Here is a 25,807-nt window from a genome sequence, read left to right as displayed (position 1 = left end):
CTGTTTGTATCTCTGTCACTGCAGGACCAACATGGAGCCAGAAGTCAGCGCTCTCAGGAGGCCGACAAACCTCACAGAAGAAAGGGAGAGAAAAAACACACCTGTGACGAGTGTGGGATGGAGTTTACTCTGAGGGCTAAACTAAAACAGCATCAGGTCATCCACACTGGAGAGAGACCGTTCAGCTGTGAACAGTGTGGAAAGTCTTTTTCCTGGATGCGTTCCCTAAAAACACACCAACTCATCCACAGTGGAGTTAAAGCGTACAGCTGTGATCAGTGTGGCAGAGCTTTTACTCGCAGTAGCCACTTACAGAGGCATCTAGTTACCCACTCTGGAATTAAGCCATACAGCTGTGATCAGTGTGGCAGAGCTTTTACTCACAGTAGCAGCTTACAGAGTCATCTAGTTACCCACTCTGGAATTAAGGCATACAGCTGTGACGAGTGTGGGAAGTCTTTTTCCTTGAAGCGTTCCCTAAAAAGACACCAACTCATCCACAGTGGAGTTAAAGCGTACAGCTGTGATCAGTGTGGCAGAGCATTTACTCAAAGTAGCCACTTACAGAGTCATCTAGTTACCCACTCTGGAATTAAGGCATACAGCTGTGACGAGTGTGGGAAGGGTTTTACTGAGAAGGCTAAACTAAAACAGCATCAGGTCATCCACACTGGAGAGAGACCGTTCAGCTGTAACATGTGTGGAAAGTCTTTTTCCTTGAAGCGTTCCCTAAAAAATCACCAACTCATCCACAGTGGAGTTAAAGCGTACAGCTGTGATCAGTGTGGCAGAGCTTTTACTCGCAGTAGCAGCTTACAGAAGCATCTAGTTACCCACTCTGGAATTAAGGCATACAGCTGTGACATCTGTGGAAAAACTTTCAGCCAAAGAGGGAACCGAAATGAACACCTACGCATTCACACCAGACATGATGTGTACTGCTGTGAACAGTGTGGCAAATACTTTACAACAGACGCACAGTTACAACGACACATGTTTACCCACACTGAGGAGAGACCTTATCAATGTGACCTGTGTGAGAAGACTTTTAAATCTCCACGTCACCTGAGACAACACCAACAGATCCACACCAGAAAGAGACTCTACAAGTGCAGCTACTGTGAGGTATGTATTTATATTGTTATCTTGTCATTTTAGCCTGACTGTTTGGAACAACTCTGCTCATTAAACTGTGTTAGCATGTTAGCAATTCTACTGCATGGAAAAGCAGCTCTGAGTGATTATTCAGATTTTCCTTTCAGTTATGATTTTAGTATTACTGTAGTATTATGGTGGTAGTATTGTAGTTATTGCAGCCCAGTAAACTGAGTGTGTTAACTGAAACAGTCAAATGTAGTTGGACGTCTGCAGAGATGCTCTTTATTTCAGGCGACGTTCAGGATACAAATGTTGAAGGACTGACTTACACTGTCTTTGTGTCTTTGTTTAGAAGCAGAGCGACACAGATGTATCCAGTTCTCAACCCTGTCATCACCGTGGTGGTGGGAAAGACTTTCTTTGTGACCTCTGTGGAAAAATCTTCAGTCAGCAAAATACCCTAAAAGTACATCAACGTAGACACACTGGAGACAAACTGAAATACTGCAAAGAATGTGGGAGAAGCTTCCCCACATCAGGTGGATTAAAAACACATGAACTGATTCACAGTGGGGTTAAAAAGCACCTCTGTGATCAGTGTGGGTCATCCTTCACCACTGAAGGTGAACTTAAAAGACACAAACGAGTCCACACAGGAGAGAAACCACACAAGTGCAGACACTGTGAGAGAAGCTTCTCACATTCACATGGTCGTAACAGGCATGAACGTACGCACATGGAAGGAAACTACAGCTGTGACCAGTGTGACAAGAGCTTCAGGAATCTCAGTTCATACTCTGCACACAAACGATCCCACGTTACTAATAAACTGTTTCACTGTTACCAATGTGCCCAAACATTCACCTCATTGTCTGCTCTGTGCAAACATCAGCGCGATCACTCAGGGCTGAAATCACTCCCATCACTGGATCACAGTGAATCTGAAGACACAGAAAGATCCTCTGGTTTCTGTGTCAGACTCAAAAAGCTTGAGATCAGGCTCCACAGAGTTCAGATAGAATCATTTAAACTTGTGTTGAACTGAACTGGTTGCTGGGCTGAACTTCTACATAATACAGATCTACATGGGATCTTCTTTTCTGTTGTTTTACTGAGTCAGTTTTGTCCTTTTTTCTCTGTCCTGGTTTTGCTCGTCTGTAAATGATTGAAACTCAGTCAAATAGTTCATTGTTCTCCAGCAAAACGTTTTGGAAACTCATGTTTAACCTTTGAAACTCTGACATGTTTTAGCACACAAGGCTTCATCGGGGAGTTCACTCATGATTGGACCATGAGAACAAAGGTTTTTAGTTCTTTCAAAGAGAGTCTTGGAGATGTTTGATGTTTCTGTTTTTCTGAAACCACCTGAAAGAAAAACTATTTTTCTTGCTTTATGTAGTGTGGAAGTTTTTAATGTTTCTTCATCTGTGATGTTCTTGAATGTGTTCACGTGAAGATGGTACAAATAAACTGTCCTTTCAGCTTTAGCTCCTAATTTATTCATTATTTATGGATGTAGCACAGCAGCCGTCTCTTGATTAACACATGGAGGGCTCGGGATCTGATGGTGTCGTCTCCCTAATTTGCCCACTCAGTAAATCTCACTCATGGCCAAGAAATTGAAATAAACCTTGTTTCCCTGCTGGATAGTGATCCACTGTAACTCTGCTCCTCCTTCCTGTTTAGGATTTCTGTGGCTGAAGTAAAATTCCCTCCATCCATCACTTATCCCAGCTAACCCAAAGTGAAATAAAGTTTTGCTCGTCTTAAAAAAGCATTACAATAATGGGCATTACCAATGCAAACTGAATGATACAGAAGATGTAAGAAGAGACTTTGATCAGTTAATAAAGCTCATGATCTGGATTCATTGTGGCTGCTACACAGATACTTCTGGGTCACTTCTCTCAGTTAGGAACCTTCCTCACCAAACTGACTGTTGGACCACACCCCTGGTTTCATGAGAAATTGTTTCAGCCATGATTTCTCTTCCTGTATTTCAGAGTAAAGACTGAAGTGACAAATGGAAGCATGTTTAAAAAACACAATGTGAGAGAGACGTTGAGGTCCTTAGAAGTTACCCTGGGTTTTTCTGTCACCCTGCTAGATGTTACACACCTTGTTATTGGACTGATTTCTACTGCTGGACTACTCCTGCGGAGAGTAACAATACTCTTACTAATTAGCTCCCTTTCACACCTTTGGGGATATTTATTTTTGTGTTTGCAGCGCTGTGAGCCAGAACAGCGAGAGAAAAATCTGCAACTGCGACGAGCCGAATGCTTACGTGAATCGCAGCAGCTGCACATGTGCTACGCTGAATTAGAGGATATCTTTGCTCTGGATTTCTATTTCTACTTTTTCATTTCTATATGATTCTTCTTGCATCTAAACAAAGATGATTCAATTTGCTAAATGTTGATGGCTCTTCGTGCTCAGGTGTAAATGAGACGTAATATTTGCTCTTGGTTTGGTTCTCCTGTACAGAACCTTGCAGTACAACAGAAACCTAAAAACATTATTTGTAGTTGTTATTCTTAGTTGTTCTGCTGCCTAAATACCACAGGGTCTGATTATGAAGTTATTGAGCTGCACATACGTTACGACCTGCTTAAGTTCGAGGTCACAGCGTCTGTAGAGCAGCTGGAACATAATGAAGTCTACAAGGTTAAAGTTTTCTCTTCAGTTATTGTTCTTTCTGCTGCTTGGTTTGATGGATCTGAGAGCTTTTGTTTTTATTATTGTTATTATAATTATCATGAATATTTTACTCTCTAGAAGCTTTAAAATAGTGTTTGTGTTTGAAAAAATTGATTTAAGAATTGAACAGAAACATCTGTCCTTCTGAAAATGGCCCAAAGGCACGGAGACAAAGTCAAAGGATGCAACCTGTAACTTTCTCTTCCTTCATGTCAGGACCATCATCCATGATTTATATAAAATGCATATAGCAACAGTAGCACTTTAGTTTGGACTTTATGATTTCTGTAACTGGAAAATATTATTTTGTTTAAAGACAGAAGTGACCGCATAGTTGCAACATCAAAGGGAAATATTAATTAATTAGCATCAAGTATATTTGTTGCTTAAGCGTTTGCACTATAACTTAAGTAGGATTATAACTTTTAAGGAAGGAAAGATTTCAGATATTTAGTTCACTGTTTCAGTTATTTTATATGAAATTAAAACATTTACGTTGGTCAAATATGATGCTCTAAATCAAATAAAAGTTTGAAAATAAATGATGTATTTTTAAATGCTGCAACAAATGTTCACAAAAAGTAACTATAATTAAAACCAGTTAAACAAAATCAAATGTTTGAATCATGCTTAACCAAATGCCAGGCTGGAGAGCTGAACCTAAAGTATACGTAGAAAGATTTCAACATGTGAGCAGTTTTTAATGTTTTTATCACATATAAATGTCACAGCAGTGGGTCCTGGCCCAATGCTTTGTGTTTTTGGTTTTCTTTGACTCTTGTTTTTCTTGGTTTTTGTTCTTCTTATTTATCAGGCTCTCAGTAATCTTAGTTCTCCCTCCCTCAGTGTTCATTTCAGCCTGTGTTTAGTTTCTGTTCCCGTGTCCCACGTTTCATCGTTTCATGTCGAGTCAGCCCTGTCTCTCTGTTTCCTGTGTCTCCCCAGTCAGCCCCGCCTCCCTCGGGCACTCATGTGTGATACAGAGTAATAAACCTGACTACATTTGCTACACTCTCTTTATTACCTGTTACTTTAAAATTCATACACTAATTATGTCTGCCCATCTCTCTAATGTGAAGGTCAAAGGTCAACATCCCAGTGACATAAGAATAATCCCAAAGGGGCAAAGGCAGCGGTTAATTTAGCACATTTAGCATTAAGGGTACAGCAAGGATATACTTTTACTTATTGTGGCAGGGGTGTGGTCTCTGGCCTGCTGCAGTGGAGGCTGGTGGCGGGACGTTGGACGGCACAGGTGAGGGTGATGGAGCTCATGACTCTCCCCTTTATAGTGACGGAGGAGACTGGCGTGGGGGAAGCGTGTAGTGGAGGAAGCCGAGGAGAGAGCTGGTTTCTGGCTACAAAGACGGCGTCAAACCAGAAAAGATTGCTCGTGGTCCAATAATGTGTCAATCACCTGTGAATCAAACTGTGTGTGGGTCAGTTTATGTCACAGTGTTGTTTAGTATATCTTCACTTGTCTCACTCTCCTTCTGTTCTGTCCATCAGGACGATCCTCAGCGCTTACACAGATCCTCCATCGATGTTTTGGATCCAATCAGTGATCAGTTCTACGAGGAGGCCTGGATGTTCACCAGCGCTCGCTACACCTCCATCTACCCGAAGGTGAGTGTACTCCTTTGTACTCAGATTAACATTTTATTTCTTAAAATACATTTTCATATATGAGCTTTCTATTATTTCATGGGCCATTTAATCAATATTAAAATTACAAGCATATCAACAAAGGTGAAGCTGGTTTGTTCCACTTGCTGTCACACAGTCATGGAGGAATACATCCATCCATCCATCCATCCATCCATCCATCCATCCATCCATCCATCCATCCATCCATCCATCCATCCATCCATCCATCTTCATCCGCTTTATCCGAGGCCGGGTCGCGGGGGCAGCAGCCTAAGCAAAGAGGCCCAGACCTCCCTCTCCCCAGCCACCTCCTCCAGCTTGGAGATATAATCTCTCCAGCGTGTCCTGGGTCTGCCCCGGGGCCTCCTCCCGGTGGGACATGCCTGGAACACCTCACCCAGGAGGCGCCCAGGGGGCATCCTTGTCAGATGCCCGAACCACCTCAGCTGGCTCCTTTCCATGTGGAGTAGCAGATGCTCTACTCTGAGCCCCTCCCGGATGGCCGAACTTCTCACCCTATCTCTAATGGAGGAATACAATAAATACATAATCAGTCATAGATCCTGAACAATGACATTAAAAGAAAGTCTGTGGCTCTAAAGACTAAACAGTATAAAGACATGCTCCAAGCTGCTGTTTCTCTCCTAAATGGCCTGCATTTGTATAGCGCTTTTCTAGTCCATAGGACCCCAAAGCGCTTTACACTACATTCAGTCATCCACCCATTCACACACACATTCACACACTCGTGATAGCAGCTACATTGTAGCCACAGCTGCCCTGGGGCGCACTGACAGAGGCGAGGCTGCCGGACACAGGCGCCACCGGGACCTCTCTCCTACTCCTCTAGGTTTTCCACTGTCGGCCATCCAGCGATGCTGGAGGGCTACCTGGCCAATGCTGGCCTACACAAAGAGGTCCTGGCTCGGAGGAGCTGAAGAAGATCCTTGCCTTCCTCGTCAGTTTCCTCTTCAGTTCCTATCCCAACAAAACCTTCTTGCACCTATTAGCTCCAAAGAGGCTATGGTGCCCGTGGAGGTCTGGACCTGAGGCCTGTGCTCATCACGTGGATAGAAAACACTCTGACACCATTCTGGAGGTCTGATGGGACTCTGACCAAAACACAGATGAAATAAAACTTGTGGCTGGAGCTTTTAAAATGACTTTTTCACCTCATAGATTAATGCTCATGATTGCATGTTAGCAAGACAGCATCTCCCCAAGGTGAAACTCTCAGGAGACATTTACTCTTAAACTGTAATCTGGTTGAGACTACTTGAGGAGATCTTAGTAGCGAGTATGTGGATTTAGTCTCTTCACCAACAGCAGACAGACCCATGCCAAGAAAGCAGACATGTTCTCAAAGAAAGCCGAGAGCAGAGATTGGAAAAAGCTAAAAAGAAAAAGCTGCAGCTTCAGACGACTATCTGCCTGTAAGGCTGAAAAAGTCCAGTTACGCTCTAATTTGGAAAAGCTCCCAGTTTTGGTGACCTGGACTTTTATTTGCCCTCTTCTGCTACAGATGTTGACTGTGACCTCAGAGGCCAACTGGACCACACAGCTGCAGCAGGAGTGAGGGAGAGGAGTCTTCATCCAGCTTCAAAGAAAACATCCAGGTAAAGTGACGTGGATCAGTGGATAAAGCCGTCTCCACTTTCAAAGGAGATCCTCTGAGAGAGAGACTCTCTGAGCCATTTTAGCCTCAAATTATAGGACTTTATAGTACAGCAACACTTTTAAAGGACAAAAATAACATAAACTGTGACTGTAATACAAACAAAGTATTGCATGTGTTTTTAAAAGTGTTCCTCCGATGGGCAGGATATCACTATTAGACTGTCCCACCAGCCAACTTCAACAAGAGACCACAGCAGCATTCAGTGATCAGCACAGATGTTCCTCTAACACTCAGCATCTGATCCCTGTTGGTCTGTGTGCTTCTGCTTTTGCTCAGTTAGAAACCCTGCAGCAACCCGACCCAAAACTGTGTCTTCTTGTTGGCCTCAACGTTGAAGTGTCAAACGTCCAACATCTGGAAAGGAAACCACGCCAGTGTACTGTGATGTTTCACCAACATGTGGCAGACGCTGGTCCTGCCTTTCATGCTGACATCAGCAGAGAGCCCCGCCTACCTCAAAGCCTCCCCTGTCATGTATTGATCAGGATGATTATGAAGATGAGCGAGTGCAAATAAGACTGTAAAAGTCCACGAGCAGAATGTTTGGATGCTTTCTAATGATTCATGAATATCATGAGAGTGTTTGTGTGTTTTGTCTTTTCTTTGCTGACGTTTCTTACTAACAAAGACAATTTACGCTCTGTGTGTGTTTTCATCCTTACCAGCCACACTCTAACTGCAATGAAGGAAACAAAGTGTAGAAATCGTCGACTCAGTGACTTCATAAAATATTGAAGTGGTTCAGGTAGAGCCAGTTTTTAAATGACCATGAACACTGAGCGTATTGTATCTGTACAGCATGTTTTTCTATTAGACAGATTTGTAACAGAGGCCTTGCTCTCAGTAAGTTTGAAATCCTTGTCTGATTTATTTTGTAATCTCTGATCTTTGTGTATCCTGCTCAGTTTGCATGCTGCCTGTAGGAGTTTCTGTCTTTGTATTTGAAGAGAATTCATTGAATATACTCAGCTGCTTCCCTTTGGTGCCTCACACATCACTGAAGTTTTTCAGTGTCCAGTTATTTGTTTTTAATAGCTGTTTGAATTCTCTGTATGTTTGACCCTGTAGACTGTTTAATGGACTGCTCGTCTTCCTGTTTGTAACCACTGCCTGTTTAGGACTAAAGATTTGGATTTTTGACTTGAACACAGCCTCTGCGTGTCGTCCCTTTGTGTCCTCGTCCTCTGTGAATGTGTCACAGATGTTTCCATGATAATAACACAGCTTTCCCACAGTGGCTTGCAGCAGCATTTATTCACAGCACATTTGAGAAAGGTTCAGATTAACTCGATGAGTTTATATTCAGAATGATTCTGACAGTGGGCCACTGTGAATTGTGATCTTTCATCAGGTCAATGTTTAAGTTCAGTATTTCAAAGCAGGAGCTATGAACAGTCATCGTGTTGGCATTATTGATTGCAGTTATGTTGATTGCAGTTATTTACATCAGACTTCTTCTCTGAGATAAGAGCACCATTTCTGGGAAAGATGACAGTATTTCCAGGCTGGATGCTGTTTGCAGGGAGAACTGAATGAAAGTCTCCTGCACCTCAGCGCTGAGGTCCACACCTGTGAACACAGATGAGGTCAATCTGCTGCAGCACGTAGAGCTTTACTGATCAGCAGGTTCAAAGGATTCAGCAGAGCGTAGAGTCAGAGCTAAATGCCACATCACCATAGAGTTTGTTAACAACAGCTTTCTTTGCCCTTTGTCTCGATGGACTGAATCAGGGATACTCGTCATACTTCACCTCAACCACGTCACTGAGAGACCCCAGCCTGACACAGCAGCAGAGATGATGAAAGCAGAAACAGCAAACAGATGCTTCAGTTGTGTTTCTCTCTGTGTGTGTGCGCTCACGCCCACTTGTGTGTGTGAACTTTCCACGTACCTCAGCTTGTTTCTCCAACATGAGCCATCAGGGCTGAAAAACATCACTAACACATGAATTCTTTCTCTTTTTGTTATCACCTGTGATCATGTGTCTCATGTTTCTGTCATTCACCAGTTCTTGTAGAGTTACGTGTAACTAGACTTCTGTGGGACGTAAATGATTGTTTTGTATGCAGATCTGTACAAAGGATGGAAACACTTGATTACAAAGGAGATCTCAGCTGTGTTGTTGTGGATGGACTTCAACGTATTTGTTAAAAAAGAGAATAAAGCAAAGTGTTTTAGCTGTTTGGGAGTTTTTGTTTGATTCCATTCAGTTTTATTTCTATGGAGTCAAATAATAAGAAAGGCTCTAGAACAGCCCTGAGTTTGTCCAGGTGACACTCCTCTGAAGAACAAAGACAAAGAGGAAGAAGGGGATTCGTTTTCAAGTCTTGTTTCTTTCAAAATAAAAGCTGAAATGTTTTGGAAGCATGATAATATTTCAGCCAGGATGCCGTCTCCAAGGAGACCTGCACCTCAGCGCTGAGCTCCACATCACGCCCTGTGAAAGCACAGATATAAATCTGCTGCAGTGAGAAGAACTTTACCCAACACAAGTGTAGAAGTAGACATTTGACTTTACCTACAACCTGTTAACAACAAAGCTTTCATTGCCTCTGCTGTTGATGTCATGTAGGACTAATCATACTTCACATCAGCCATGCACACGTCAGAGGATCTCCAGGCTTTCAGTAATAAAGCCAAGCAGATGATGTGAACATAGCAATAGTAAAACATGCATCATAATCAGCTGTATGTGTCGACTATGTGGCACCTCAGTCTTGTTGGCATGAAGAAAAGTTGTGTAACATGTAGCATAAGGGCTGCAAAGACATCATGTAGACAGCAGTCGTCTGTTAGTCGTAACGTATCTCCTGTTAAAGAGTTAAATGTGCGTTCTCCATCTCTGTCCTCTCACAGCTCGCCGTACACCAACTCAACCCGTTCTCACTCCCGACGCGTAAAATAATGACGATTTGTCACGTCCCTTAACTTCTCATGCTGACGCCTAAGGTACCCTTCCACGTTTTTATGTGACGCTGTGGGTTGTCAATTCATTCCAATATGAACGCGCTCGCGGCGATCAGAGACGCTTCGAGCAGAGGCTCCAGCCATCCATTTATTCCAATAATAACCCCGTCACAGCGAAACATGACGCCGTGAAGCACAATCTAACTGGAGACCCGGGGACCCTCTCCGCGAACGGGTTTTTCTCCCTAATTTAATGCTTTCTTTTAATGACATCGTTAACATTTCTCAACAAAAACACGTGAAAGTATCACTGATAATTCAACAATAAAATGGCTTCATGTTGTGGCCATCACACAGTGTTTTCCAAACTGATTCACGATCTGAAAGTGCGCAGATTTAACGTACATAATCCTTTGTTAGGTTTATTATTTTCATTTCACACGTAAAACACATTTATAGATTCATTCACCACTCCTGTTAGTTTTGGATGCGCTCGGCTCCAGCCAATCAGACGCAACCTGTGTAAGCAAAGGCTGACGGGAGAACGGAGAGACCCATTTATAAGAATAAGAAAATGAGGCGGAACTGATTGATTCTAATGCAGGTATGTAAAAAATACATATATTTAACATAATACCTTGATGTGTGTTTCAAAGTTTGTTTTTTCATAAACGCTTCAAACAAACAGAGGTGACTGATCTCGGAAACGGTGTAATGTATTTAAAAATGGCTACAGCTACCGTCAGCATGCTTGCTAGGTAACGACTACACGTGTCTACTGCAGCATTAGCCATTTAATCCAACGATGATGGATTAAATCTATTACAAACGTTAAAGGACTTGTGTGCTGCAAAATACCCTCACATGGTGCGCAAAGCAGTTTTTGCGCTAAGAGTTCTGCTAGCTCTTTACAAACTGATGATGCTAACGTTAATTGCTAACATTAACCGGAGCGCCAAGACTGAAAATCATTTGAGTTGCGTTAGTTATGTGTTTATGTCACTGAGTTCTGCAAAAATCTCTTTCCTCTTTAGCTTGAAAATGAGTGATTCAGAGGATCCCGAGCTGGAGGAAGAGCTTCAGGCTGCTGACGAACTCCTTCAAGATATGCAGGTAACATTTTTAGTGGAAACAGTTGTTAAAGAGGGAACACATATTTTGTACGGAGTAAACGTTATGTTATTTGAATTTTTGTTTAAAGTTTATGTCAAATTAAGTTGGTTAACTTAAGATGTTTGATAATCTTTGCTTTAATCATGGACTGTATTTTAGGTGTTCCCTTTTTTCCTTGTTAATTGCGTAGAATGATGCACAGAGTGAACCTCAGCCAAGACCAGTGCGCTGGAAAACACGTGACAGACAGGGAGCTTTTATTCCTCAAAGACCATCAACCAGTCGAAGTACTAGTTGCATGCCACGTGGTCAGTGTTCACACAACCATTGATTTTATCTCACAACTTGTTTTCACCGAAGAATTTCAGTAAGTAAATATTCTTCATCCCCCCCCCCCAGTGTCCAGAGAGCAGCATCAATGTCCACGTGAAGAACCTGGTTATGTTGCCAGTGTCAACCCAACAAAAGGTACTTTACCTTCTTGTATATGTTGTGATTTCTGTTTACTTTTATATTTGTTGTTATAGTTGAGTTATGCAGGGCTTTTGTGCAGTCCTAAGAAACATACTGCCTAGAGTGTTTTTCACTTTGTGGAAGAGTTTCTTCCTTTCTTTATTTTTTTTCTGTTAGTGTGTGGAACTGAGGTGCTTCGTCAGGAGCTCCTTCAGTTGTTGGAGGATGGAGAAGAGGACGCAGCCATGACTTGTGAGACGTCGTCTGAGTCAGCTGCTACTCACTGGGCGATCAGAAATATGGTGTCCTCGCAAAAGTGGAAAGAGGCCAGGCCTTGTCTTATAGACAATATGTTAGCTACTCTGGATCCACAGTCACACCGTGTGTGTCAGTGTGGCAAACAAGTAGTTGTGAGGTGCCTGGACTGCCTGTCTCTTCCATTCCTTTGTGCTGACTGTGATATTGCAGTTCACACACGCGTTGTCCTGCACAGCAGAGAGGCAGTAACAGGAGGGTTTTTGCAGCCTTCATCAGAGTTTCACAAGCCAATAGGTACAGTTTTTAAGTCTTATGCATTTCTTGCTATGTATGAGTATGAGTGGGTGCTGTTATTGTATATTTATTGTGTATCAGTTAATTTCTAATTCTTTTTATATATATTGTGTGTTTTAATGTTAGTTCGGCTGTTGCCTGTGCAAAGGCCAGACTGTGTGTGACTGCCCAGCAGGTAACGTTGAGGTTTCACCCGGCGCAATTGTGGCTCTTGTAACCATAAATGGTAAGTTGCCCTTTTGTCACACACTACATACACAATAGATGTGTTTGGAGGTTTTATTGCAAATTGTGCATTGCTATCTTTGTTTTAATTACCCTCGGCCCGCAGTATATGTGGGCACCTGTCAAAGGTCATTTGGATTTACCAGACCGATTTGAAAACAACATGAAAAAAATGAATGCTTTGAGCCATGACTGAATTTCTCCTGATCCTTTCTAAAGGCCGTTATAACCTTGCACCAGCTGTGGCCTAATGTGGTCCCCCTCAGTTAAGGACATCCTGGGTAGTGGATATTGGCCTGGCACCTTAAATTTCTGCACCCTGTTTTCAATGGATGCCTTTCAGTCTTTCTATGACATTAAGAAGGCTGCACCAGGGATGTCACTTAAGGCATTTGTCAAAATGCTGGATGAACGAACAGCCCATTTTGGAAGGGTGAGTTCCTAAATTTGCCAAGTTTAAGGAAATTGTGCAAATCAATGTTTATGCTGACTGTCCTTGAATATTCTGTTGTATGTCCTCTATGTAAAAGAATGGCCGAATATCAGCTGATGCCTTCAGTAAAAGTTTCTTGGAGTGGAGTGCTGTAAAGTTTGAGGTGGACAGGATGTGCAAGGAGCCATGCTTTAGCTGCCCTGCCTGCACTCCACACATGCTTGCCGTCTCAGTTGATGGAAACCGCAAGCTTTATCGCTTTCAGTCTAATGCAAGGTACATTATGCATTGTGGACATAAGTCAAATATGGATTTGTAGAAAAATGTATTTTAATGTTTCTTTTCAAACAACTGTCACTGTGTTCGTTCAGCACTTCAGAGCAGGGGAACTTTGAAGGTGTCTTCATTGAGAAAGATGAGGAAGTTGCTGAGTTTGTGAAATACATCCAGAGACACACAAATCATGTAAGATACACATATATATTAGTGCTGTTAATCTTGTTAAAATGACGTTAATGCCGTAACCATATACACTTACGTGTGTGTGTGTGTGTGTGTGTGTGTGTGTGTGTGTGTGTGTGTGTGTGTGTGTGTGTGTAGACATATATGGATGGGTCGATATTTTTTTTTTATTTTTCTCTTGGTGTTGTCGTAATACTATTTACTTTACTTTATCTTAATGTTTACTTAATTTTGTCACCATGTGTATTTAAAAAAAACAACATGATTTTTATTTTGTGTTATCAGTGCTGTCCTGGGGAGATCTGAGGTCTTGTGTGACTCGAGGCTAATTCAGCTAATTGTTATGCATTTGTTTTAAAAAGTTTGTCCCTGATAGGGCTTCATCATGTCATGTCTTTTATGTTAAAATCTTTGAGTGTATAGGTCCCGGGGAAAGGGTTGTGCGGATCTTCATCTTGGACTGCAGCAAAGGAGTCGTCCAAAAAGTCCACTGGGAAGTTGGATGAGGAGGGCATGGAAATAGCTGTTTGTCGCCACGGAGTCCTCTTAGCTGCATTGAACATGTTTCGAGGGGAGATCTTTGCTTACCCCCTTTTTCTCCAGAGGAAGTTGGCAGCTAGCGTCCCAGGACATATTACGTTCCTTTGCTCCGATGTGGCCTGTAAATATTTCCCCTATTTAACCAAGGTGGCTCAGCAGTGCCCTGAGCTGAGGAACCTCTTGTCAATGCGTCCTCTTCTCTCCGTCATGCATGCAAAGCTCACACTTGGAAATGCGAGGTATACTGCAGCTTGTAGTTTTGGATTAGTTTGAGACATTTTGTTATAAGGTTGAATGAATTCAGCAGTCATGTATTGTGACCTCCTTTCTATAGATCAAATGGGGAGGTGCGTTTCAGGATGGGGCCGGTTCAACAGTTGGAGAAGAGGTGGAACAAGTAAACAGTTTCCTGTCTAGGGCGGCCATCACAACGAAGTACATGTCTAAAGCAGGTGTGTGTCCGTGTCTGAGATTCCACTCAGTCTCCTGCTCATTAATTCTAATTTGTATACTAACTGAAATGCAGGGCGAACAGACATGCTGACCCTCCTGGCTTTGGGGTGGAACAAAAGGAAAGTGGAACAACTGGGCCGCACTTTGAGCCAGCGATATCTAAAGGTCATTTTTTCAACACCCATTTTAATGTGTGTGGTAATGGGGGGAAAACACCAGTACTCTTTTAATGTCAATATGAATGACATTTATGAATGCATTCTTAGATCATAAGGATCCTTAGAGAACAAGTGGAGCCTGAATGCGAGCAGAAATGAGCTGGGTGTGGATGACGACACACTGCAGCAATGGGCTGAAGGTGAGTCTCAATATAATAAGAGATAAGAGATAAGATAAGATAAGATAGAACTTTATTAATCCCTCGGGTGGGTTCCTCTGGGAAATTCGACTTCCAAAAAAAGCACAGCACCGACCAAAGTTACAGTTACAGAACTGTTATATATATATATATATATACACACACACACACACACACACACACACACACACACACACACACACACACACACACACACATATAAATACAGAGACAAATATAAATAAAATATACAAAGGGGATAAATAGAATAAATAGGAATAAAAAATAAAAATACAAGTGAATTGCACATTTCAAGTATTGAGTCTATTGCACTGTTGACTATTTACAAAAAGTATTGCACAAGGTATTGTACAGTGAGGTGCAGAGGCACTACAGCTTAGTTGTTCCCCCCTCCTTTGTCCTCCTGTTTCCCCTCCCTCTCCCCTCCAGAGAGGAGTTAAACAGTCTGATGGTGTGTGGGACAAAGGATGTATAACTCATGTATAACAATAGGACCCACCATGGCCTCATTAAAGAACTTAGAGTTAAGATCTTTCTGACAGTGTCAACAAACAATGAAAAATAAGCCTTGGAAAAGCAAATTTATGGCAGAGTTGTTGCGTTTCATCAAATTGGATAGAACCTGGGTTGAAATAATGTCGTACTAGTTGGTTTTATAAACCTGAACACCAACATACTTGTTATCTCATGATTATCATGAGATAGCAGCACATGAAGGCTCCAGATGTCTTATAATGAATGTCATCAAGTCAGTGATTACAGAGTCCAGTGTAGTTTGGTGACTGTTACTCATCCTGTGCTCTGATTAATATTCCTCTCACTTAGAAAGTGATCAAACTGATGGCAGCCTTGGAGCGTTGCAGGCACGAATAGAGGAGCTTGTCGTCATCATCAGAGTGCGAACACAAAGTCTTTACAGACAAAATGGTACGTCCCAGTTTCTTTGAAACGGACCGTTTGATGCTGAGTTTGTACAGCTTGTGCAGCTACTTTGTAAACAGAATAAAATCAGATCCAGGTTTGTTTGAGCTGGATGTGATTTGTTCCAGCAAACAAATTGATGAGTGTAGATTAAAATGTAACTATATACATTATGTGAAGGTGTGAATTTTTTATGCTTATTTACAGATAGCAACAAGAGGCGACACAGAATTCGCAAGGTCATCTTAGTTGAGAAGAAACGCTTGGCGGCTGCTGTTGACGACTACAACAAGCTCGCTGAACCAACAAAGCAAATCGTATCCAGTGATGCCCTCATGCAGACCGATATTTGGCCCTGGCAGAGCACAAGTGAACGTAAGCTCTTGATTTCCAAATATCCTTTTTAAACAAACTCCCAGTATCTGAGCAGTAGTTGAATGTTTTGTTCTTGAATCATAATATGCTGCTATGTTTTCCCATCTGATGTTGTTAAACTGTAGCTGCTGCTGACCTCCGGACAAAGAGAAAGGTCTTTGAGAAGGTGATGGCTGTGAGGCGCCTGAGAGAGGAGGAGATGATGCTCTGCAGGGAGATGCAGCATCACTGGACAGTGTTGCGAATGCGTTCTGTGGTGTTGGGGACAATCTCCTCAGACTGTAAGCACTTTATTTATTTATTAATTTTTTGATGAATCGATTGAAAATAAGAGCAGATGCTAAAGTCTTACTGGATCTTTTACCTATATCTAGATTGCTAGCTAACACTGCCTTCTCCCTTTTAAAAAAATGTTTAATTACAGCATCCTAATTCCTTGTGTTTATGAGGTGATGTTTTTTTTTGTTTGTTTTTTTTACTTTTCTCATATTTATTTGTTTTGTTCTTTTTACAGCCTCCTTTGTTGGCATGTCGGAGGATGCACAGAAGGGACTCTGTAGCCTGGTTTTAAAAAAACAAAGTGAACTGAAAGCTGAAATGCTCAAAGTAAAGGACGTGTACAAGAGAATCCTCAGCCACCAACCACTCCTGGAAATGGACTCGGAGGAGGAGGACATTCCAGACGATGCCACTGAGAGTGATTTGAGCACTTCTGATGAAGACTGATTGTGTCATCATTGATGTTTTGTTTGGTAAAATAAAAAGTTAATCACATCTCTGTTCAATGTGATTTTTCAACAGACATTTTACATTTTGAGAAGAAAAATGGAATTTCCTTGGTGCAGTTGTTTACCCTGAATCATTATTTCCCATCTAATTTAATGACTAGTGTACATGTTCAGATACGATAACATAATTTAATTTATGGGATGCTTTCTGGGCTGCTCAAATTATCACAAAATTTAAAAGCACCAGGCAGCACACTCACAAGGACATGTTTTGTTCAGTGTTTTGTCGAAGAAATCAACAAGTACAATAGATGTTTGCTGTAGTGGTGTGTTTGTTAAGAAGCATGCCAGCACACTGGTGAACTGACAGTCCCAGAATGCACCCGAGCCAGTGACTCGCCCCAGAGCAAATGAAATTGCTTATCTAGAAAGACAACCGTGATCAAAGAAGAAGTAAAAGAGTAGGGAACAAATGGTAAGGGAAGGTACTGTGGGGTAGGAAAGAAAGGCCAGAGCTGTGCAAAATGACCTCCAGCAGGCCACAAATGTGCACGTCTGCTCAAACGGTCAGAAATGGACTCCATGAGGGTGGTATGAGGGCCCGACGTCCACAGGTGGGGTTGTGCTTACAGCCCAACACCGTGCCGGATGTTTGGCATTTGCCAGACAACACAAAGATTGGCAACTTTGCCACTGGAGCCCTGTGCTCCTCACAGATGAAAGCAGGTTCACACTGAGCACTTGTGACAGTCTGGAGACGCCGTGGAGAACCTTCTGCTTCCTGCAACATCCTCCAGCATGAGTTTGGCAGTGGGTCAGTTTTGGTGTGGGGTGGCATTTCTTTGGGGAGCTGCACAGCCCTCCATGTGTTCGGCAGAGGTAGCCTGACTGCCATTAGGTACTGAGATGAGATCCTCAGACCCCTTGTGAGACCATATGCTGGTGCGGTTGGCCCCGGGTTCCTCCTAATGCAAGACAATCCTAGACCTCATGTGGCTGGAGTGTGTCAGCAGTTCCTGCAAGACGAAGGCATTGATGCTGTGGACTGGCCCGCCCATTCCCCAGAACTGAATCCATTTGAGGACATCTGGGACATCACGTCTCGCTCCATCCACCAACTGCACCACAAAATGTCCAGGAGTGGGCAGATGCTTTAGTCCTGGAGTCTGGGAGGAGATCCATCAGGAGAGCATCTGCCACTTCATCAGGAGCATGCCCAGGTGTTGTAGGGAGGTCATACAGGCATGTGGAGGCCACACAGACTAGTGAGCCTCATTTTGACATGTTTTGAGGACATTACATAAAACCAGATTAATGATTCTGTATTGCATTGATCAAGGAACCAACCCAATAGGAGCTAAAGGAATCCTCTTGACATTACTTCACTCAGTAAGTTTATACTATGTTTAATGTGCATTTTCTTCATCAGTTTAGAACATAACATGTTAGCGCTCCCTGGTCCTTTTTGGAGACAGATCCTGAGACAGCAGGCAGCTATGGAGAACTCGTGTCAGCTGTGGTAATTAAGGAATACTTTGATTTAATATTGATTTCATGACAACTATCCTCTGGCACATATTCCTGGATATATACAATGACATAAGTAAACTCCCATTTTAGAATCATTGCCTTCTTTGATCTGACTTATTGCCTCAGACTTTGGCCCCGTGTCCCCAAAACTACAGAGAATCCATGACACTGGGTAAGAGGCCTTGATCATGTTATAAGTGAGAGAGTTTGGTGTAACAGTGGTTGAACATGCCAAATCAATCCACAACATACTGCCATTCCCCAGCTGTAACCTGCATATGCATCAAACCAAAATCCAGTACCACAGCCACATGATAGACGTACAGATGAGGTTAAAGGGTTGTCTCATTTTGCCAGATAGCTTCATCCCAAAAAAGATCAACATTCTTCAAAAACAAAAGTTTGTGAATATTTGCTTTTTTGCCAGGCCTAAACCAACCTGTTAAACTTATCAAATTATTGTCATAGATACGAACCTATTGATTGAAACAGAATAATCCATTCAAGCCTCCATCATCATCCACAATCACTGTTACTGTTCAGATTATTTTATCTCTGTTTTCCTCTAGAATGTTTTGAAAATCAGCATTTGATCAACAGACTTTTTAAAAGTTTATTTTGATCCTATTGTTTACGTGTGTAATTGCATTTTTATTGAAATTATGACAGGAAAACCCTCAATCAAATTGTATCTTTGATATCTAATAATAATATTAACCATAATGTTACATATGTAATATGTACACAATAATATTGTGCAAACAAACAAGAAAAATAGCAAAAAATGTCAATTTTTTTAATACCCTGTATATAAAAACCACATATGACCACAACTCCAAATGTGCAATTGTCACTGCATCTAAACATGACATATTACAAAAAGGTAGAAACATATAATATACAATATGTTCTGAAGCTGGTACTGGTGCAGTTAACTTTGCTTTAGGCTCCCATACACAGTAGGTGTTACTTACTATACGTGCAGTAATATGTTATAATAAGCAAGTCACTTCTATATTTATGAGCATGTAGACAATAATGTTGGCTGATATGTAAAACTATGAGATGTCGAGTGCAGGGAAGATATTATTGATCGATCAGATTCATGAATATGTTAGGTACTTAAGCCACAATTAGAGAGTGAAACAGAGACACTGGTTGAAATGTATAGTAAATATTTTATTTTGAACTTTTATGCTGAACTACAAGCTGTGAACTGTGCGATCTCTGCCACCTGTGGTGCCTGGTTTACTGTGTGTAAAACTGCGCAGGTTCCCATGTGTCATCCCACACTTTGCCACTGTCAGGAGAAAAACATAACAAACAACAACCACACACAAAATAGGACAATTTAGGTTGTGACATATGACAATTTTTTAGGATGAAATATCTTCTATATTCATGTCATGCTTTATACACCTTCATTGTAATATAAATTAATCAAATCAAGTCAGAGAGTATTAATATATGAAGCAGACGTCAAGCAGGACCACAGCAGCAGCCACGATCCATCGGAACCTGCTGGATGAGAGAGCACAGAAACTCCAGGGAAGAAGTTTAGTTAGTAACATGCATGAACTGCATTACTGAGACATGTATGTTTACAGATGGTGGTGAGGGAGAGGGGGAGAGTTTTCAGTAAAAGGAGACGTGACTGCATCTTCAACCAATACTGAGCCTGCATAACCCTGAAAGAGACAGAGAGAGAGGGGGGGGACACTAACCCCCAGCAGTCTGGTCCTATTACAGCATAACTAAGGGCTGAGCTGAACCAGCCCTAACTATAAGCTCTATAAAGAAGTAAAGTCTTATGCCTACTCTTAAAAGTGTTGACCATGTCCACCTCCAAAACTCATAATGAGCATGATGTCAGGAGGACTTTAAAGAACGTAAACATCAGGAAGGCAGCATGACCAGGTCGTATCAGGTGGTCTGTTCTTATTTAATTTCCTATTTGGAGCGAAATCCTGACTCAGTGGCTGAATTAGTGAAGATTCATCAAATACAAAAGCTTATGGATAGTCAGTCAGGCACAGTTCAAATCTGGGAAGTCCAAAGACGCAAACAAATCTGCACAACAGCAGGCTAAATTACTTACATTTACAACTCTCCTGTCTACTATCTCTTCATATTTGAAAATCTTCTGTGTACGGTGTTTTCGGCATTCTGAAAAATAACAAATGAAATATTTACATGAGTTCTGTAAAACTGGAAAAAATGCAAAAATTAAGAAAAAGAAATCTTAACAAACTTAACGAACCTGTCATGTGTTTCGTACATTTACAATACCATAACGTCTAACCTTTCCTTGTCCTTTTTTTGTTTGGGACATCCGAGGTGTACACCGTAGAAATTGAGGGAGATGCAGGATGTGGAGATGGAGAGGAGGATGCAGGAGGAAGCAGAGATGGAGAGGAGGATGCAGGAGGAAGCAGAGATGAAGAGGAGGATGCAGGAGGAAGCAGAGATGGAGAGGAGGATGCAGGAGGAAGCAGAGATGAAGAGGAGGATGCAGGAGGAAGCAGAGATGGAGAGGAGGATGCAGGAGGAAGCAGAGACAGAGAGGAATATGCAGGAGGAAGCAGAGATGAAGAGGAGGATGCAGGAGGAAGCAGAGATGGAGAGGAGGATGCAGGAGGAAGCAGAGATGGAGAGGAGGATGCAGGAGGAAGCAGAGATGAAGAGGAGGATGCAGGAGGAAGCAGAGATGGAGAGGAATATGCAGGAGGAAGCAGAGATGAAGAGGAGGATGCAGGAGGAAGCAGAGATGGAGAGGAGGATGCAGGAGGAAGCAGAGATGGAGAGGAGGATGCAGGAGGAAGCAGAGATGAAGAGGAGGATGCAGGAGGAAGCAGAGATGGAGAGGAGGATGCAGGAGGCTGACAGAGGGAAGATGTTGGTACAGGCTCTAAATGAAGAATAAATTCCTGGTTTAGAGCCTCTGGGTCTGGGACTGGTCCAGCATCGACACTGTCAGCAGAGGATGGTCCAGCTGCTGGTGTAGAACGTTTAGCAGGAGGTGAAGCTTGTAATTCTGAAAAATTTTAAATATTAAACATTCATTAAAATGGGTTGAAAAAATGTACAGTACACATAAACACATAATAAGTAGTGATTTGCATGTTTTCAGTTAAGTTTTACTAAAGATACAACTGGTAAATATTGGCATCAAATAAGTCATCTCACACACTCACTGACCCAAATCATTCAGTACAAGTGCCCTCGGGGGTAGTGTGACATCTGTAGTGCTTTTCTACATTGTACATTAAAAAATTAATGAGTGTGACTATAAATCCAGATAGATAATGACTTTTTCCTCTGATGACACTACTTTCCTGACTTTGTAGTGAATAACATTTGACACTTCAAGCTAGTACTGTGACTTAGGAGTTTTGTACAATGGTGATGCTAACTACCTCAGGGAGGTAATCAGGTGACCTCTTAAGAAGTATATAAGTTATTTAAGAATCTTGGTGTTCATATTGGTAACATTATAACATTTGTTATACTAGAAAGTCTCGAAGAGAATTATCAGGTCTGGTTTTTGTGAAGATTTTTAAAATTACATTTGTATATACATGAGTGTGAAAGACCATACTATACACACACACATACAAAATTGTTCAGGTGGGTAACACCAGAGGTTCAGTATGGCTAGCTTTGGTGATGTGACCGACACATGGGGAGGTAATAAGGCAGATATAACACTATTTTCATGTTAGCAACAGGACATGTAGGGCAGCTGTCACCTCACAGCAAGAAGGTTACTGGTCTGAAACTTGGCTGAATAATAGAATAGAACAGAACAGAATAGAGTAAGTAGAATAGAATAGCTGGTGACTGTTAACTATCCTCATCCTCACCATCTTGTTTGTCTCTATGTACCCCGTGATGATCTGCCTACTTATCTAGGGTGTACCATGAGTATCACCCAAAGACAGCTAGGATAGGCTACCTGATAAGGACACCTGGTTACAGATAATGGACAAAGCATATCTTACTTCTCAGAAGGTGTTCATAAAGCTTCCTCATCTTCATGAGGATGTCACGTGCAGCACCTTCCGCTGGTTCGATCTGAGTGATCACGTCCCCTACTATACGGCCCTTACGGTCAAACTGTCCAAGAAACAGAATTGGTTGGTAGCCCAGGGCATGTAGCTTTGAAACCTGCAAGAACAACAAAGAAAAACATGCAGCCAGTCTTTCATGTAAGCAAACGGATGTATAACAAACCTTTAAGTTTCACATCTTTGTTGTTTTATTGTTGTCGATAGTTAAAAAGTATTTATGGTGACCAAACCTGTAAATGTATGATAAAATCCATCTTGAAATGTTTTGTCTCTCAGTTAATAGCCGATTAAATTAAAAATCAGAAGTAGCTTAAATAAAAATAGTTTTTAACAAGTTTTTTCTAGTTGGATGTCTTTAGTGTGATGATGTTATTCTGATGTGAATAACTTTTTTATTTATGCTCTTTTATAAATTAATATTTTATGTGTATATACATGTCTTGTTAGTTTCTTACTTCATGATATACAAGAAAACATTGACAACTGTGATTAATAAAGAATTGTCTAGCAGACCAACCACTTATTAGATCAGAACTTTTAAACTTACTGACAACTGGGCTGAATTAACCACCCTGCTCGCATTTCTGTTTTTTTTAACAGAGGCAGCCCAGTTACTGTTTTTAAACTGTTCTTGTTTCTTTTTCAATCCCTCCTTTAGGTTCAGGCTGCCCAGGCATCCACTGCATGTCTTCCTGTTGCAGGTGTTTGGGGCCTGACAGGAAGGGCATGGTTTGGTTTTTGGCTTTGTCATTTCTGCAAATGAAAATGGAACATGTAGGGATTATTTCAGGTCTGTTTTGGTGAAACGATTACAAAAATAATTTATGACCAAAGAAATAACTTATGTTACGAGGCAGTATTACACCATATTTAGAAAAAAAATCAATTACGAGATTAAAGTCGTTAATATTGAGTTAATTACGTGAATAGGGTTAAAAAAAAACCTGAATTGATTACAGAAAAGATACATTGCTAAAATAGAGCAGTACTAACATTAGCTGGGTGGCCAAGCAAGTGTCTTACACATGAGAATACATCACAAAAAAAATTAAATAAACTTTTGCAGAAGTAGTTCTCTTGGTACACAGACTGCTCTGTGAAAACATTTCAAGTTTAATATCAGTTTAATATCACTGAAATTAATATTTCAGTGAACATGCAAATTACCCACAGTTTATCACAACTTACTTAGCTAGGATCTGCCTCGTGTCCAGTCGAAAACTTCGCTGCAGGACCGTGAGTTGAAAGATACATTTACTGCGACTCCCAAGATGCATTGCAGTAAAAACCATCCAATCGCCTTGCTTAAGATCTGTTGACGTGTCGCTAAAGGCGCGCTGTAGATAAATATTGCAATTTGTAAAAAATAAAATACTAAAATTTGCAATTTTTAATTACATAATTAAACACTGGGCCAGTTTAATTTCGTATTATCGCTGGTTATTATTTTAGAGTAAATAAAGGAATAACGGGTAGCACCAAGCTGTTGTTATCTTCATTCCCATAGCGACGGCGGTCGAGGATTATGGGTAGTGTGCAGTTACGGGATTAGTGCGTCTGCGTAAATTGGTCTGATTGGTTGGAGCCGAGCGCATCCAAAACTAACAGGAGTGGTGAATGAATCTATAAATGTGTTTTACGTGTGAAATGAAAATAATAAACCTAACAAAGGATTATGTACGTTAAATCTGAGCACTTTCAGATCGTGAATCAGTTTGGAAAACACTGTGTGATGGCCACAACATGAAGCCATTTTATTGTTGAATTATCAGTGATACTTTCACGTGTTTTTGTTGAGAAACGTTAACGATGTCATTAAAAGAAAGCATTAAATTAGGGAGAAAAACCCGTTCGCGGAGAGGGTCCCCGGGTCTCCAGTTAGATTGTGCTTCACGACGTCATGTTTCGCCGTGACGGGGTTATTATTGGAGTAAATGGATGGCTGGAGCCTTTGCTCGAAGCGTCTCTGATCGCCGCGAGCGCGTTCATATTGGAATGAATTGACAACCCACAGCGTAACATAAAAACGTGGAAGGGTACCTTAGGCGTCAGCATGAGAAGTTAAGGGACGTGACAAATCGTCTTTATTTTACGCGTCGGGAGTGAGAACGGGTTGGTAAAAGTATATCCTTGCTGTACCCTTAATGCTAATTATGCTAAATTAACCGCTGCCTTTGCCCCTTTGGGATTATTCTTATGTCACTGGGATGTTGACCTTTGACCTTCACATTAGAGAGATGGGCAGACATAATTAGTGTATGAATTTTAAAGTAACAGGTAATAAAGAGAGTGCAGCAAATGTAGTCAGGTTTATTACTCTGTATCACACATGAGTGCCCGAGGGAGGCGGGGCTGACTGGGGAGACACAGGAAACAGAGAGACAGGGCTGACTCGACATGAAACGATGAAACGTGGGACACGGGAACAGAAACTAAACACAGGCTGAAATGAACACTGAGGGAGGGAGAACTAAGATTACTGAGAGCCTGATAAATAAGAAGAACAAAAAGCAAGAAAAACAAGAGTCAAAGAAAAGCAAAAACACAAAGCATTGGGCCAGGACCCACTGCTGTGACATTTATATGTGATAAAAACATTAAAAACTGCTCAGATGTTGAAATCTTTCTACGTATACTTTAGGTTCAGCTCTCCAGCCTGGCATTTGGTTAAGCATGATTCAAACATTTGATTTTGTTTAACTGGTTTTAATTATAGTTACTTTTTGTGAACATTTGTTGCAGCATTTAAAAATACATCATTTATTTTCAAACTTTTATTTGATTTAGAGCATCATATTTGACCAACGTAAATGTTTTAATTTCATATAAAATAACTGAAACAGTGAACTAAATATCTGAAATCTTTCCTTCCTTAAAAGTTATAATCCTACTTAAGTTATAGTGCAAACGCTTAAGCAACAAATATACTTGATGCTAATTAATTAATATTTCCCTTTGATGTTGCAACTATGCGGTCACTTCTGTCTTTAAACAAAATAATATTTTCCAGTTACAGAAATCATAAAGTCCAAACTAAAGTGCTACTGTTGCTATATGCATTTTATATAAATCATGGATGATGGTCCTGACATGAAGGAAGAGAAAGTTACAGGTTGCATCCTTTGACTTTGTCTCCGTGCCTTTGGGCCATTTTCAGAAGGACAGATGTTTCTGTTCAATTCTTAAATCAATTTTTTCAAACACAAACACTATTTTAAAGCTTCTAGAGAGTAAAATATTCATGATAATTATAATAACAATAATAAAAACAAAAGCTCTCAGATCCATCAAACCAAGCAGCAGAAAGAACAATAACTGAAGAGAAAACTTTAACCTTGTAGACTTCATTATGTTCCAGCTGCTCTACAGACGCTGTGACCTCGAACTTAAGCAGGTCGTAACGTATGTGCAGCTCAATAACTTCATAATCAGACCCTGTGGTATTTAGGCAGCAGAACAACTAAGAATAACAACTACAAATAATGTTTTTAGGTTTCTGTTGTACTGCAAGGTTCTGTACAGGAGAACCAAACCAAGAGCAA

General features: G+C 41.2%; 2 protein-coding genes and 2 long non-coding RNA genes across 4 annotated transcripts in view; 2 read left to right on the top strand and 2 right to left on the bottom strand.

Moving 5' to 3' along the window:
• LOC146575304 (uncharacterized) overlaps nt 1-25,807 on the bottom strand; it is a 429,876-nt gene that overhangs the window by 72,809 nt on the left and 331,260 nt on the right. The window lies entirely within an intron of this gene.
• LOC146575323 (uncharacterized) lies at nt 12,625-14,019 on the top strand (the record flags this gene model as incomplete). The annotated part of the gene is made up of 4 exons (XM_085272449.1): nt 12,625-12,807; nt 12,905-13,083; nt 13,179-13,272; nt 13,693-14,019. Coding segments are annotated over exons 1-4 (783 nt in total), but the record flags the coding sequence as incomplete, so codon positions are not given.
• LOC146575322 (uncharacterized) lies at nt 14,054-14,556 on the top strand. Its single transcript, XR_014892308.1, has 3 exons — nt 14,054-14,261; nt 14,336-14,427; nt 14,529-14,556. It is a non-coding gene; the product is annotated as an uncharacterized LOC146575322 (long non-coding RNA).
• LOC146575321 (uncharacterized) lies at nt 20,493-23,439 on the bottom strand. The gene is made up of 3 exons (XM_085272541.1): nt 22,813-23,439; nt 22,197-22,362; nt 20,493-21,229 (listed from the first exon to the last, which is right to left on the bottom strand). The coding sequence occupies exons 1-3, from the start codon at nt 23,014-23,016 to the stop codon at nt 20,493-20,495; spliced, it is 1,107 nt and encodes a 368-aa protein (XP_085128667.1). The 5' UTR covers nt 23,017-23,439.

This window comes from Mchenga conophoros, linkage group LG4 (genome assembly GCF_057382185.1).
Source record: "Mchenga conophoros isolate Kocher_MC1m ecotype Shallow Benthic linkage group LG4, M_conophoros_male_GT1.1, whole genome shotgun sequence".
In the NCBI taxonomy this organism is placed as follows: domain Eukaryota; kingdom Metazoa; phylum Chordata; class Actinopteri; order Cichliformes; family Cichlidae; genus Mchenga; species Mchenga conophoros.
This window is presented reverse-complemented; position numbering and strand designations above follow the sequence as displayed.